General features: G+C 45.2%; 1 protein-coding gene across 5 annotated transcripts in view; it reads left to right on the forward strand.

The window, feature by feature from the left end:
- Positions 1 to 4,923, forward strand: part of LOC139571652 (ryanodine receptor 2-like) — a 216,717-nt gene extending 211,794 nt beyond the window's left edge. For 4 of the 5 annotated variants that reach the window (XM_071394716.1, XM_071394717.1, XM_071394718.1 and 1 more), the window contains 2 exons: positions 2,007 to 2,058; positions 3,815 to 4,923. In XM_071394716.1, the coding sequence (XP_071250817.1) occupies positions 2,007 to 2,058; positions 3,815 to 3,910 (148 nt within the window). In that variant the 3' untranslated portion in view covers positions 3,911 to 4,923. The remainder of the gene's footprint in view (positions 1 to 2,006; positions 2,059 to 3,814) is intronic. The other variant, XM_071394721.1, reaches the window with a different exon arrangement.
- The last annotated feature ends 11,013 nt before the right edge of the window (positions 4,924 to 15,936 follow it).

Genomic DNA, 15,936 nt, shown 5'->3' on the forward strand with positions numbered 1-15,936 from the left:
AGACATACGTCCCCCCTGTCATCTCCAGTCAGTGTCCAGAGTCTGTCAGAGACATACGCCCCCCCTGTCATCTCCAGTCAGTGTCGAGAGTCTGTCAGAGACATACCAGAGTCTGTCAGAGACATACGTCCCCCCTGTCTTCTCCAGTCAGTGTCCAGAGTCTGTCAGAGACATACGTCCCCCCTGTCTTCTCCAGTCAGTGTCCAGAGTCTGTCAGAGACATACGTCCCCCCTGTCTTCTCCAGTCAGTGTCCAGAGTCTGTCAGAGACTTACGTCCCCCCTGTCTTCTCCAGTCAGTGTCCAGAGTCTGTCAGAGACATACGTCCCCCCTGTCTTCTCCAGTCAGTGTCCAGAGTCTGTCAGAGACATACGTCCCCCCTGTCTTCTCCAGTCAGTGTCCAGAGTCTGTCAGAGGGGACAGATTTATGAGGTTTAGTTTACTACTGTGTCCTCTCCCCCCCCAACTCTCTCTTTAATGTTGTGTTGTTGGTTCTGCAGAAGCGCTGGAGTGAAAAGGAGTGGGGAGAGGGGGCATCCCTGTTTTGTCCCTCTTTCTAAAGACTTTCCTGGTAGATAACAGCGTGTCTCTATGTTGCACTAGGAGGCTATTGATCACGTAGTCATGCAGAGTAGAGAGAAGATCAGGAAGTAGAGGGAATTAAACCGACTCATTTCCTGCTCTATTCTGCTCCACATTCTGTTAAAGGGGCAATCAGCGGTTGAAATCTTAACCAAAGCGTCCTCCCCGCCTCTGTTTCGGTATAAAGATGAGGGATGGGGCTGGAGAAATGGAACCACTCTCATACTCCTAGACAGAGCTGTGGAGGACTGACCATCCATGACATCTTAACCATGGTTTAACCATGTTTTAGAGGCTGTACAGGGGTGGTCGACTTTGTTACCAAACACTGGACTAACAAACAGCTTGTATTTTGGGGTTTGTGATGTTGACTTTGTTACCAAACACTGGACTAACAAACAGCTTGTCTGTTGGGTTTGTGATGTCGACTTTGTTACCAAACACTGGACTAACAAACAGCTTGTATTTTGGGGTTTGTGATGTTGACTTTGTTACCAAACACTGGACTAACAAACAGCTTGTCTGTTGGGTTTGTGATGTTGACTTTGTTACCAAACACTGGACTAACAAACAGCTTGTCTGTTGGGTTTGTGATGTTGACTTTGTTACCAAACACTGGACTAACAAACAGCTTGTCTGTTGGGTTTGTGATGTTGACTTGGTTACCAAACACTGGACTAACAAACAGCTTGTCTGTTGGGTTTGTGATGTTGACTTTGTTACCAAACACTGGACTAACAAACAGCTTGTCTGTTGGGTTTGTGATGTTGACTTTGTTACCAAACACTGGACTAACAAACAGCTTGTATTTGGGGGTTTGTGATGTTGACTTTGTTACCAAACACTGGACTAACAAACAGCTTGTCTGTTGGGTTTGTGATGTCGACTTTGTTACCAAACACTGGACTAACAAACAGCTTGTCTGTTGGGTTTGTGATGTCGACTTTGTTACCAAACACTGGACTAACAAACAGCTTGTATTTGGGGGTTTGTGATGTTGACTTTGTTACCAAACACTGGACTAACAAACAGCTTGTCTGTTGGGTTTGTGATGTCGACTTTGTTACCAAACACTGGACTAACAAACAGCTTGTCTGTTGGGTTTGTGATGTTGACTTTGTTACCAAACACTGGACTAACAAACAGCTTGTCTGTTGGGTTTGTGATGTTGACTTTGTTACCAAACACTGGACTAACAAACAGCTTGTCTGTTGGGTTTGTGATGTTGACTTTGTTACCAAACACTGGACTAACAAACAGCTTGTCTGTTGGGTTTGTGATGTCGACTTTGTTACCAAACACTGGACTAACAAACAGCTTGTCTGTTGGGTTTGTGATGGGGTATGGAACTATCTGTCAGCTGTCTGATTGAAGTGATGCTGATTCTAAATGCCTTTCTGTGTTTTGGCCCTTTTTGGTTTCCAGCTTTTTTGTGATGTATCTCATTAACAAAGATGAAACGGAGCACACAGGCCAGGTAAGACTCTCAGGTTTACACCTCTAATGGCACCTGACTCCCTATGTAGTGCACTCCTTTTGACCAGAGCACATAGGGTACATAGGGCCCTAGTCAAATGTAGTGCACTATAAAGGGAATAGGGTGCGATTTTGGACACAAGTACACACAAAATAGACTTTTCCCTCCCATCACTACTCACACAACAATGTTCCACCTCCCCAGTGGCACCGCGCCTCAGAGGAGAAAACACATGTATTGTTTTATCATCAGCAGTATGCTCCTTCACTCTCTACATTTGTAGAAAAGAGAATAATTTGACGTTAGGGAAATGACTACAACACATACAAACCAGAAAGAGAATCATTTGCCCTCAGGGAATTGACTACAACACATACAAACCAGAGAGAGAACCATTTAACCTCAGGGAATTGACTACAACACATACAAACCAGAAAGAGAACCATTTGACCTCAGGGAATTGACTACAACACATACAAACCAGAAAGAGAACCATTTAACCTCAGGGAATTGACTACAACACATACAAACCAGAAAGAGAACCATTTGACCTCAGGGAATTGACTACAACACATACAAACCAGAAAGAGAACCATTTGACCTCAGGGAATTGACTACAACACATACAAACCAGAAAGAGAACCATTTGACCTCAGGGAATTGACTACAACACATACAAACCAGAAAGAGAACCATTTGACCTCAGGGAAATGACTACAACACATACAAACCAGAAAGAGAACCATTTGACCTCAGGAAATTGACTACAACACATACAAACCAGAAAGAGAACCATTTGACCTCAGGGAATTGACTACAACACATACAAACCAGAAAGAGAACCATTTGACCTCAGGGAATTGACTACAACACATACAAACCAGAAAGAGAACCATTTGACCTCAGGGAATTGACTACAACACATACAAACCAGAAAGATAACCATTTGACCTCAGGGAAATGACTACAACACATACAAACCAGAAAGAGAATAATTTGACCTCAGGGAAATGACTACAACAAATACAAAGATTCCAAAAAGACAAATCTACAGATCACGAAGGCCTCATTTGTGCAGGTTATCATTTTCATTGCACCTTAGTTAAGTTACTGTATGTTAGTAGAGAGACCATTGGCTTGTGACTGTAGAGGTACATTATCCTGGATGGTAGACATCTTATCACTGCTTGTTATATATTAAATCAACTGTTTGATTTCCTTCCCTCCCCCTTCCCGCTCTATCCTTCCCTCCCCCTTCCCTCTCTATCCTTCCCTCCCCTCCCCTCCCTCTATCCTCCCCTCCCTCCCCCTTCCCTCTCTATCCTTCCCTCCCCCTTCCCTCCCCCTTCCCTCTCTATCCTTCCCTCCCCCTTCCCTCTCTATCCTTCCCTCCCCTCCCCTCCCCTCCCCTCCCTATCCTTCCCTCCCTCCCCCTCCCCTCTATCCTTCCCTCCCTCCCCCTTCCCTCTCTATCCTTCCCTCCCCCTTCCCTCCCCCTTCCCTCTCTATCCTTCCCTCCCCCTTCCCTCTCTATCCTTCCCTCCCCTCCCCTCCCCTCCCTCTATCCTTCCCTCCCTCCCCCTCCCCTCTATCCTTCCCTCCCTCCCCTCCCTATCCTCCCCTCCCTCCCTCCCTCCCCCCCTCCCCTCTCTATCCTTCCCTCCCCCCTCTATCCTTCCCTCCCTCCCTCCCTCCCTCCCTCCCCCCTCCCCTCCCCCACCCCCTCCCCTCCCCCTCCCTCCCCCCCCGTCTCCAGGAGTCGTATGTGTGGAAGATGTACCAGGAGCGTTGCTGGGAATTCTTCCCTGCCGGAGACTGTTTCCGCAAACAATACGAAGACCAGCTCAACTGATCAATGAATCAACTGATCAATTCAACTGACCTACTGATCAGCTGATCTATTGATCCAGAGACTCGTCCTTTCTTACTGATCAATGTGAAAGGGGAGGGGGGGCTGCTTCGTCACCTTCCTTCGTCAGCCAGCCCCCGCGCTGTTCAGAATGCTTTCCATACACTGTACATAATAATATAATGACTATGATTATTCAACTGTATAATGTCCTTCCTGGGGTATGTTTGGAACACAGGGCTGTGTTTTCACTTTGAGGACTTTTGAGGACTCAATGCTTCATCTATACATTTGCTTTTAATAATTCCACATTGATGACAAGCAAACGAAATTATTGGAGGGGAGATGGGGGGGGGGGGGGCGCTGAAGAAAAGGCGGGGAGAAAAAAGGACTAAAACCGAACTGCTTTGTGGGATAGCCATGGGACGTGTTTCTCCAGAGAACACATGAATGAATAAAAAAGGCTGTTGCTCGTCCTCTACGCCTCAGGAATGACACGGTGTACAGTACTGTACAGTACATACAGGAGATGAAGGGCAGGCCCAGCGGACGGAGGGGTGGACCAACGGGGCGACATGATGAGGAAACAGTGCCTTACCAAGCCGGGTCTGAGCACAGCTATGCAAGCTGGAGAAAAAGAGGAATGCTTGGATGGCACCATCAACACGCCAGCATGTGGAGACTGATACACGGGGCTGATGGTTCTGACATAACGATGGGAGGCTGTGTGTGTGTGTGAGTGGTGTGTCTGGGAGACAGCGTGGACGGATTGTGTGTGTGTGTTGGAGATAAGACAAGGAGGTAGGATGATAGAGAGGGAAGGAGGGAGGGAGGTAGAAAGAGAAGGATGAGAGAGTGAAGGAGGGAGGGAGAGAGAGAGAAGGAGAGAGAGAGTGAGTGAAGGAGGGAGGGAGAGAGAGAGGATGAGAGAGTGAAGGAGGGAGGGAGAGAGAGTGAAGGAGGGAGGGAGAGAGAGAAGGATGAGAGAGTGAAGGAGGGAGGGAGGGAGGAAGAGAGGAAGAGAGAGAGAAGGATGAGAGGGAGGGAGGGAGGGAGGGAGGGAGGGAGGGAGGGAGAGTGAAGGAGAATATGGGGTCTTCTTCATATGGAACTCTGGACACTGTTCTCTCACCACTTGTTCTTTCAGCAGGTTTTTTGGAGGGGAGGGGGGGGGGGGTACTGCTCTTATGCAATCCAGCAACAGAGTTAACTCTTTATATACCAGTTCTACAAAACATCTCAGAAAAATTCAATATGTTTCATTGCATGTTTATTATGCAAGTTTAATGAAATAAAGACGACGTAAGATTGATCTTTGTCACAACCAAAATGTTTTGTCTAGAATTTAAAGATGATTTCACAAAGGCGCTCTCTATAGTATTTATGTGTTGTGGGCTTCGGTGTAAATTACAGACCATCAGCCGAGAATACTGATCAAATAATACTGGGTCATCTGCTTTCTTTCATCCTCACCTTTTATTAATAAGGTAACGGCCCATAATGCTTTGGGCCAAAAGTAGTGCACTTTATAGGGACTGGTGTTACATTTGGGAAACAGACTCATTCTGATTGAAGCTGAAGCAATACTCATTCAGGGACTCATGGAATATAATTATGTTAAGTGACAACAACATACAAGCCTGCTTCATTTTGTTTATCATCATTATGTAAACTAATAACATACAAGCCTGCTCCTTTTTGTTTCACATCATTATGTAAACTAATAACATACAAGCCTGCTCCATTTTGTTACACATCATTATGTAAACTAATAACATACAAGCCTGCTCCATTTTGTTTCACATCATTATGTAAACTAATAACATACAAGCCTGCTCCATTTTGTTACACATCATTATGTAAACTAATAACATACAAGCCTGCTCCATTTTGTTACACATCATTATGTAAACTAATAACATACAAGCCTGCTCCATTTTGTTTCACATCATTATGTAAACTAATAACATACAAGTCTGATCCATTTTGTTTATCATCATTATGTAAACTAATAACATACAAGCCTGCTCCATTTTGTTTCACATCAATATGCCAATAAAGTTATTTGTAAATAAAGTTAAGTACTTAATAAACTGAGTTGGTTTGGCCTAGTTAGTAACCACTAGCAGCTGTTAATGGGGAGTATGTTCACCAGTATGTACACCAGTATGTACACCAGTATGTACACCAGTATGTACACCAGCCGTGAGATATTCTTTCTGTTATATTATATAATAATGGTTTTAATATGACGGTCATTCATCAAACCGTCACCTACTTTCATTCCCATGTCATTTACAACAGAAATAGCTTTTTCTTACTTGTTATACAGAATAATGTGAAACCATTGCAATAACAGATAATGGGCAGCAGCTTACTTATATAAGTGGTCCCAATATTTGACTCGTGTAATGAATATTGACGACCAAGCTCACGGTAAATACCATGACAAATAACCTGTCACCATAATACTGTACCATGTAGAGTTGTGAGTACCTGTGTGTGACCTGCTGTACAAGGGGAAGCTAAGATATAAATGGAGCTGCATGATTTTGTCAAATAAATGATTATTTATTGATGTGTGGAGAGGAGAATATTCTTGCCGTGCTCAGTGAGAGGATCAGCTCAGCTAGCTCAGCCTCTGGGAACCCAAAGTCAACCAGGTACCCTTTATCAGTCCATCTCAGCTAGCTCAGCCTCTGGGAACCCAAAGTCAACCAGGTACCCTTTATCAGTCCATCTCAGCTAGCTCAGCCTCTGGAAAGCCAAAGTCAACCAGGTCCCCTTTATCAGTCCATCTCAGCTAGCTCAGCCTCTGGGAACCCAAAGTCAACCAGGTACCCTTTATCAGTCCATCTCAGCTAGCTCAGCCTCTGGGAACCCAAAGTCAACCAGGTCCCCTTTATCAGTCCATCTCAGCTAGCTCAGCCTCTGGGAACCCAAAGTCAACCAGGTACCCTTTATCAGTCCATCTCAGCTAGCTCAGCCTCTGGGAACCCAAAGTCAACCAGGTACCCTTTATCAGTCCATCTCAGCTAGCTCAGCCTCTGGGAACCCAAAGTCAACCAGGTACCCTTTATCAGTCCATCTCAGCTAGCTCAGCCTCTGGGAACCCAAAGTCAACCAGGTACCCTTTATCAGTCCATCTCAGCTAGCTCAGCCTCTGGAAACCCAAAGTCAACCAGGTACCCTTTATCAGTCCATCTCTGGGGGGAGACCCTTTATCTCTGGGGGACCAGGTACCCTTTATCAGTCCATCTCAGCTAGCTCAGCCTCTGGGAACCCAAAGTCAACCAGGTACCCTTTATCAGTTCATCTCAGCTAGCTCAGCCTCTGGGAACCCAAAGTCAACCAGGTACCCTTTATCAGTCCATCTCAGCTAGCTCAGCCTCTGGGAACCCAAAGTCAACCAGGTACCCTTTATCAGTCCATCTCAGCTAGCTCAGCCTCTGGGAACCCAAAGTCAACCAGGTACCCTTTATAAGTCCATCTCAGCTAGCTCAGCCTCTGGGAACCCAAAGTCAACCAGGTACCCTTTATCAGTTCATCTCAGCTAGCTCAGCCTCTGGGAACCCAAAGTCAACCAGGTACCCTTTATCAGTCCATCTTAGCTAGCTCAGCCTCTGGGAACCCAAAGTCAACCAGGTCCCCTTTATCAGTCCATCTCAGCTAGCTCAGCCTCTGGGAACCCAAAGTCAACCAGGTACCCTTTATCAGTCCATCTCAGCTAGCTCAGCCTCTGGGAACCCAAAGTCAACCAGGTACCCTTTATCAGTCCATCTCAGCTAGCTCAGCCTCTGGGAACCCAAAGTCAACCAGGTACCCTTTATCAGTCCATCTCAGCTAGCTCAGCCTCTGGGAACCCAAAGTCAACCAGGTACCCTTTATCAGTCCATCTCAGCTAGCTCAGCCTCTGGAAACCCAAAGTCAACCAGGTACCCTTTATCAGTCCATCTCTGGGGGGAGACCCTTTATCTCTGGGGGACCAGGTACCCTTTATCAGTCCATCTCAGCTAGCTCAGCCTCTGGGAACCCAAAGTCAACCAGGTACCCTTTATCAGTCCATCTCAGCTAGCTCAGCCTCTGGAAGCCCAAAGTCAACCAGGTACCCTTTATCAGTCCATCTCAGCTAGCTCAGCCTCTGGGAACCCAAAGTCAACCAGGTACCCTTTATCAGTCCATCTCAGCTAGCTCAGCCTCTGGAAACCCAAAGTCAACCAGGTACCCTTTATCAGTCCATCTCAGCTAGCTCAGCCTCTGGAAACAGAAAGTCAACCAGGTACCCTTTATCAGTCCATCTCAGCTAGCTCAGCCTCTGGAAACCCAAAGTCAACCAGGTACCCTTTATCAGTCCATCTCAGCTAGCTCAGCCTCTGGGAACCCAAAGTCAACCAGGTACCCTTTATCAGTCCATCTCAGCTAGCTCAGCCTCTGGGAACCCAAAGTCAACCAGGTACCTTTTATCAGTCCATCTCAGCTAGCTCAGCCTCTGGGAACCCAAAGTCAACCAGGTACCCTTTATCAGTCCATCTCAGCTAGCTCAGCCTCTGGGAACCCAAAGTCAACCAGGTACCCTTTATCAGTCCATCTCAGCTAGCTCAGCCTCTGGGAACCCAAAGTCAACCAGGTACCCTTTATCAGTCCATCTCAGCTAGCTCAGCCTCTGGGAACCCAAAGTCAACCAGGTACCCTTTATCAGTCCATCTCAGCTAGCTCAGCCTCTGGGAACCCAAAGTCAACCAGGTACCCTTTATCAGTCCATCTCAGCTAGCTCAGCCTCTGGGAACCCAAAGTCAACCAGGTACCCTTTATCAGTCCATCTCAGCTAGCTCAGCCTCTGGGAACCCAAAGTCAACCAGGTACCCTTTATCAGTCCATCTCAGCTAGCTCAGCCTCTGGGAACCCAAAGTCAACCAGGTACCCTTTATCAGTCCATCTCTGGGGGGAGACCCTTTATCTCTGGGGGACCAGGTACCCTGTATCAGTCCATCTCAGCTAGCTCAGCCTCTGGGAACCCAAAGTCAACCAGGTACCCTTTATCAGTCCATCTCTGGGGGGAGATCCTTTATCTCTGGGGGACCAGGTACCCTTTATCAGTCCATCTCTGGGGGAGACCCTTTATCTCTGGGGGACCAGGTACCCTTTATCAGTCCATCTCAGCTAGCTCAGCCTCTGGAACCGAAAGTCAACCAGGTACCCATTATCAGTCCATCTCTGGGGGGAGACCCTTTATCTCTGGGGGACCAGGTACCCTTTATCAGTCCATCTCAGCTAGCTCAGCCTCTGGAAACCCAAAGTCAACCAGGTACCCTTTATCAGTCCATCTTAGCTAGCTCAGCCTCTGGAAACCCAAAGTCAACCAGGTACCCTTTATCAGTCCATCTCAGCTAGCTCAGCCTCTGGAAACCCAAAGTCAACCAGGTACCCTTTATCAGTCCATCTCAGCTAGCTCAGCCTCTGTAAACCCAAAGTCAACCAGGTACCCTTTATCAGTCCAGCTCAGCTAGCTCAGTCTCTGGAAACCCAAAGTCAACCAGGTACCCTTTATCAGTCCATCTCAGCTAGCTCAGCCTCTGGAAACCCAAAGTCAACCAGGTACCCTTTATCAGTCCATCTCAGCCTCTGGTAACCCAAAGTCAACCAGGTACCCTTTATCAGTCCATCTCAGCTAGCTCAGCCTCTGGAAACCCAAAGTCAACCAGGTACCCTTTATCAGTCCATCTCAGCTAGCTCAGCCTCTGGAAACCCAAAGTCAACCAGGTACCCTTTATCAGTCCATCTCAGCTAGCTCAGCCTCTGGGAACCCAAAGTCAACCAGGTACCCTTTATCAGTCCATCTCAGCTAGCTCAGCCTCTGGAAACCCAAAGTCAACCAGGTACCCTTTATCAGTCTATCTCAGCTAGCTCAGCCTCTGTAAACCCAAAGTCAACCAGGTACCCTTTATCAGTCCATCTCAGCTAGCTCAGCCTCTGGGAACCCAAAGTCAACCAGGTACCCTTTATCAGTCCATCTCAGCTAGCCCAGCCTCTGGAAACCCAAAGTCAACCAGGTACCCTTTATCAGTCCATCTCAGCTAGCTCAGCCTCTGGATGCCCAAAGTCAACCAGGTACCCTTTATCAGTCCATCTCTGGGGGACCAGGTCCCCTTTATCAGTCCATCTCAGCTAGCTCAGCCTCTGGTAACCCAAAGTCAACCAGGTACCCTTTATCAGTCCATCTCAGCTAGCTCAGCCTCTGGGAACCCAAAGTCAACCAGGTACCCTTTATCAGTCCATCTCAGCTAGCTCAGCCTCTGGAAACAGAAAGTCAACCAGGTACCCTTTATCAGTCCATCTCAGCTAGCTCAGCCTCCGGGAACCCAAAGTCAACCAGGTACCCTTTATCAGTCCATCTCTGGGGGGAGACCCTTTATCTCTGGGGGACCAGGTACCCTTTATCAGTCCATCTCAGCTAGCTCAGCCTCTGGGAACCCAAAGTCAACCAGGTACCCTTTATCAGTCCATCTCAGCTAGCTCAGCCTCTGGAAACCCAAAGTCAATCAGGTACCCTTTATCAGTCCATCTCTGGGGGGAGACCCGTTATCTCTGGGGGACCAGGTACCCTGTATCAGTCCATCTCAGCTAGCTCAGCCTCTGGGAACCCAAAGTCAACCAGGTACCCTTTATCAGTCCATCTCAGCTAGCTCAGCCTCTGGAAACCCAAAGTCAACCAGGTACCCTTCATCAGTCCATCTCAGCTAGCTCAGCCTCTGGAAACCCAAAGTCAACCAGGTACCCTTTATCAGTCCATCTCAGCTAGCTCAGCCTCTGGAAACCCAAAGTCAACCAGGTATCCTTTTTCAGTCCATCTCTGGGGGGAGACCCTTTGTCTCTGGGGGGAGACCCTTTATCTCTGGGGGGGGCAGAGATTCTTTATCTCTGGGAGACCAGAGACCCTTTATCAGTCCATCTCTGGGGGGGAGACCCTTTATTAGTCCATCTCTGGGGGGCCAGAGACCCTTTATCTCTGGTGGGGCCAGAGACCCTTTATCTCTGGGGGGGCCAGAGACCCTTTATCTCTGGGGGGCCAGAGACCCTTTATCAGTCCATCTCTGGGGGGAGACCCTTTATCTCTGGGGGGGCCAGATACCCTTTATCTCTGGGGGACCAGAGACCCTTTATCAGTCCATCTCTGGGTGGCCAGAGACCCTTTATCTGTCCATCTCTGGGGGGCCAGGGACACATTATCTCTGCGGGGGCCAGAGACCCTTTATCTCTGCGGGGGCCAGAGACCCTTTATCTCTGGGGGGGCAGAGACCCTTTATCTCTGGGGGGCCAGAGACCCTTTATCTCTTGGGGGGCAGAGAACCTTTATCAGTCCATCTCTGGGGGGAGACCCTTTATCTCTGGGGGCCAGAGACCCTTTATCTCTGGGGGGGCCAGAAACCCTTTATCTGTCCATCTCTGGGGGGCCAGAGACCCTTTATCTGTCCATCTCTGGGGGGCCAGAGACCCTTTATCTGTCCATCTCTGGGGGGCCAGGGACACTTTATCTCTGCGGGGGCCAGAGACCCTTTATCTCTGGGCGGCCAGAGACCCTTTATCTCTGGGGGACAAGAGACCCTTTATCAGTCCATCTCTGGGGGGGAGACCCTTTATCTCTGGGGGGCCAGAGACCCTTTATCTCTGGGGGGCAAGAGACCCTTTATCTGTCCATCTCTGGGGGGCCAGAGACCCTTTATCTGTCCATCTCTGGGGGGCCAGGGACACTTTATCTCTGCGGGGGACAGAGACCCTTTATCTCTGGGGGGGCCAGAGACCCTTTATCTCTGGGCGGCCAGAGACCCTTTATCAGTCCATCTCTGGGGGGAGACCCTTTATCTCTGGGGGGCCAGAGACCCTTTATCTCTGGGGGGCCAGAGACCCTTTATCTGTCCATCTCTGGGGGGCCAGAGACCCTTTATCTGTCCATCTCTGGGGGGCCAGGGACACTTTATCTCTGCGGGGGCCAGAGACACTTTATCTCTGGGGGGGCCAGAGACCAGTTATCTCTGGGGGGCCAGATACCCTTTATCTCTGGGGGGGCAGGGAATGGAGGAGAAGAGAAGATGAGAGGGAGGAAGGGAAGGGGTGGAGAGGACACAATGACTGTCCCAACCAGCCACAAGCAGAACTGACTGCATATAATGAATGAGTAGTGCTTACAGGTGGAGTTGAGGAGTAGAAATGTCCATTTGAAGATGTCCGTCCACATGGAATAGAAAAGCTGAAAGGCCTGAACCCCAGTCTGTGTCCTGAAGGTGAGTGTTAGATGGGAGAGCCAGGAAGCACAGCAGTTCTCCTACTGACCATATTAATACAGAACACATCACTATATCAACAGTATTCCTACTGACCATATTAATACAGGACACATCACTACTGACCATATTAATACAGGACACATCACTACTGACCATATTAATACAGGACACATCACTATATCAACAGTATTCCTACTGACCATATTAATACAGGACACATCACTATATCAACAGTATTCCTACTGACCATATTAATACAGGACACATCACTATATCAACAGTATTCCTACTGACCATATTAATACAGGACACATCACTACTGACCATATAAATACAGGACACATCACTACTGACCATATTAATACAGGACACATCACTATATCAACAGTATTCCTACTGACCATATTAATACAGGACACATCACTATATCAACAGTATTCCTACTGACCATATTAATACAGGACACATCACTACTGACTATATTAATACAGGACACATCACTACTGACCATATTAATACAGGACACATCACTACTGACCATATTAATACAGGACACATCACTACTGACCATATTAATACAGGACACATCACTATATCAACAGTATTCCTACTGACCATATTAATACAGGACACATCACTATATCAACAGTATTCCTACTGACCATATTAATACAGGACACATCACTATATCAACAGTATTCCTACTGACCATATTAATACAGGACACATCACTATATCAACAGTATTCCTACTGACCATATTAATACAGGACACATCACTATATCAACAGTATTCCTACTGGCCATATTAATACAGGACACATCACTACTGACCATATTAATACAGGACACATCACTATATCAACAGTATTCCTACTGACCATATTAATACAGGACACATCACTACTGACCATATTAATACAGGACACATCACTACTGACCATATTAATACAGGACACATCACTATATCAACAGTATTCCTACTGACTATATTAATACAGGACACATCACTACTGACCATATTAATACAGGATACATCACTATATCAACAGTATTCCTACTGACCATATTAATACAGGACACATCACTATATCAACAGTATTCCTACTGACCATATTAATACAGGACACATCACTACTGACTATATTAATACAGGACACATCACTACTGACCATATTAATACAGGACACATCACTACTGACCATATTAATACAGGACACATCACTATATCAACAGTATTCCTACTGACCATATTAATACAGGACACACCACTATATCAACAGTATTCCTACCGACCATATTAATACAGGACACATCACTACTGACCATATTAATACAGGACCCATCACTACTGACCATATTAATACAGGACACATCACTATATCAACAGTATTCCTACTGACCATATTAATACAGGACACATCACTACTGACCATATTAATACAGGACACATCACTATATCAACAGTATTCCTATTGACCATATTAATACAGGACACATCACTATATCAACAGTATTCCTACTGACTATATTAATACAGGACACATCACTACTGACCATATTAATACAGGACACATCACTAACTGACCATATTAATACAGGACACATCACTACTGACCATATTAATACAGGACACATCACTACTGACCATATTAATACAGGACACATCACTATATCAACAGTATTCCTACTGACCATATTAATACAGGACACATCACTACTGACCATATTAATACAGGACACATCACTATATCAACAGTATTCCTACTGACCATATTAATACAGGATACATCACTACTGACCATATTAATACAGGACACATCACTACTGACCATATTAATACAGGACACATCACTATATCAACAGTATTCCTACTGACCATATTAATACAGGACACATCACTACTGCCCATATTATTACAGGTCACATCACTACTGGCCATATTAATACAGGACACATCACTATATCAACAGTATTCCTACTGACCATATTAATACAGGTCACATAACTACTGACCATATTAATACAGGATACATCACTATATCAACAGTATTCCTACTGATCATATTAATACAGGACACATCACTACTGGCCATATTAATACAGGACACATCACTACTGACCATATTAATACAGGACACAACACTACTGACCATATTAATATAGGACACATCACTATATCAACAGTATTCCTACTGACTATATTAATACAGGACACATCACTACTGACCATATTAATACAGGACACATCACTATATCAACAGTATTCCTATTGACTATATTAATACAGGACACATCACTACTGACCATATTAATACAGGACACATCACTATATCAACAGTATTCCTACTGACCATATTAATACAGGACACATCACTATATCAACAGTATTCCTATTGACCATATTAATACAGGACACATCACTATATCAACAGTATTCCTACTGACCATATTAATACAGGACACATCACTACTGACCATATTAATACAGGACACATCACTATATCAACAGTATTCCTACTGGCCATATTAATACAGGACACATCACTATTTCAACAGTATTCCTACTGGCCATATTAATACAGGACACATCACTATATCAACAGTATTCCTACTGACCATATTAATACAGGACACATCACTATATCAACAGTATTCCTACTGACCATATTAATACAGGATACATCACTATATCAACAGTATTCCTACTGACCATATTAATACAGGACACATCACTACTGACCTAATTAATACAGGACACATCACTATATCAACAGTATTCCTACTGACCATATTAATACAGGACACATCACTATATCAACAGTATTCCTACTGACTATATTAATACAGGACACATCACTACTGACCATATTAATACAGGACACATCACTATATCAACAGTATTCCTACTGACCATATTAATACAGGACACATCACTATATCAACAGTATTCCTACTGACCATATTAATACAGGACACATCACTACTGACCATATTAATACAGGACACATCACTACTGACCATATTAATACAGGACACATCACTATATCAACAGTATTCCTACTGACTATATTAATACAGGACACATCACTATATCAACAGTATTCCTACTGACTATATTAATACAGGACACATCACTACTGACCATATTAATACAGGACACATCACTATATCAACATTATTCCTACTGACCATATTAATACAGGACACATCACTACTGACCATATTAATACAGGACACATCACTATATCAACAGTATTCCTACTGACCATATTAATACAGGACACATCACTACTGACCATATTAATACAGGACACATCACTATATCAACAGTATTCCTACTGACTATATTAATACAGGACACATCACTATATCAACAGTATTCCTACTGACCATATTAATACAGGACACATCACTATATCAACAGTATTCCTACTGACTATATTAATACAGGACACATCACTACTGACCATATTAATACAGGACACATCACTATATCAACAGTATTCCTACTGACTATATTAATACAGGACACATCACTACTGACCATATTAATACAGGACACATCACTATATCAACAGTATTCCTACTGACTATATTAATACAGGACACATCACTACTGACCATATTAATACAGGACACATCACTATATCAACAGTATTCCTACTGACCATATTAATACAGGACACATCACTACTGACCATATTAATACAGGACACATCACTACTGACCATATTAATACAGGACA

The sequence above is a fragment of the Salvelinus alpinus genome, chromosome 3 (genome assembly GCF_045679555.1).
Source record: "Salvelinus alpinus chromosome 3, SLU_Salpinus.1, whole genome shotgun sequence".
Classification (NCBI taxonomy): Eukaryota; Metazoa; Chordata; class Actinopteri; order Salmoniformes; family Salmonidae; genus Salvelinus; species Salvelinus alpinus.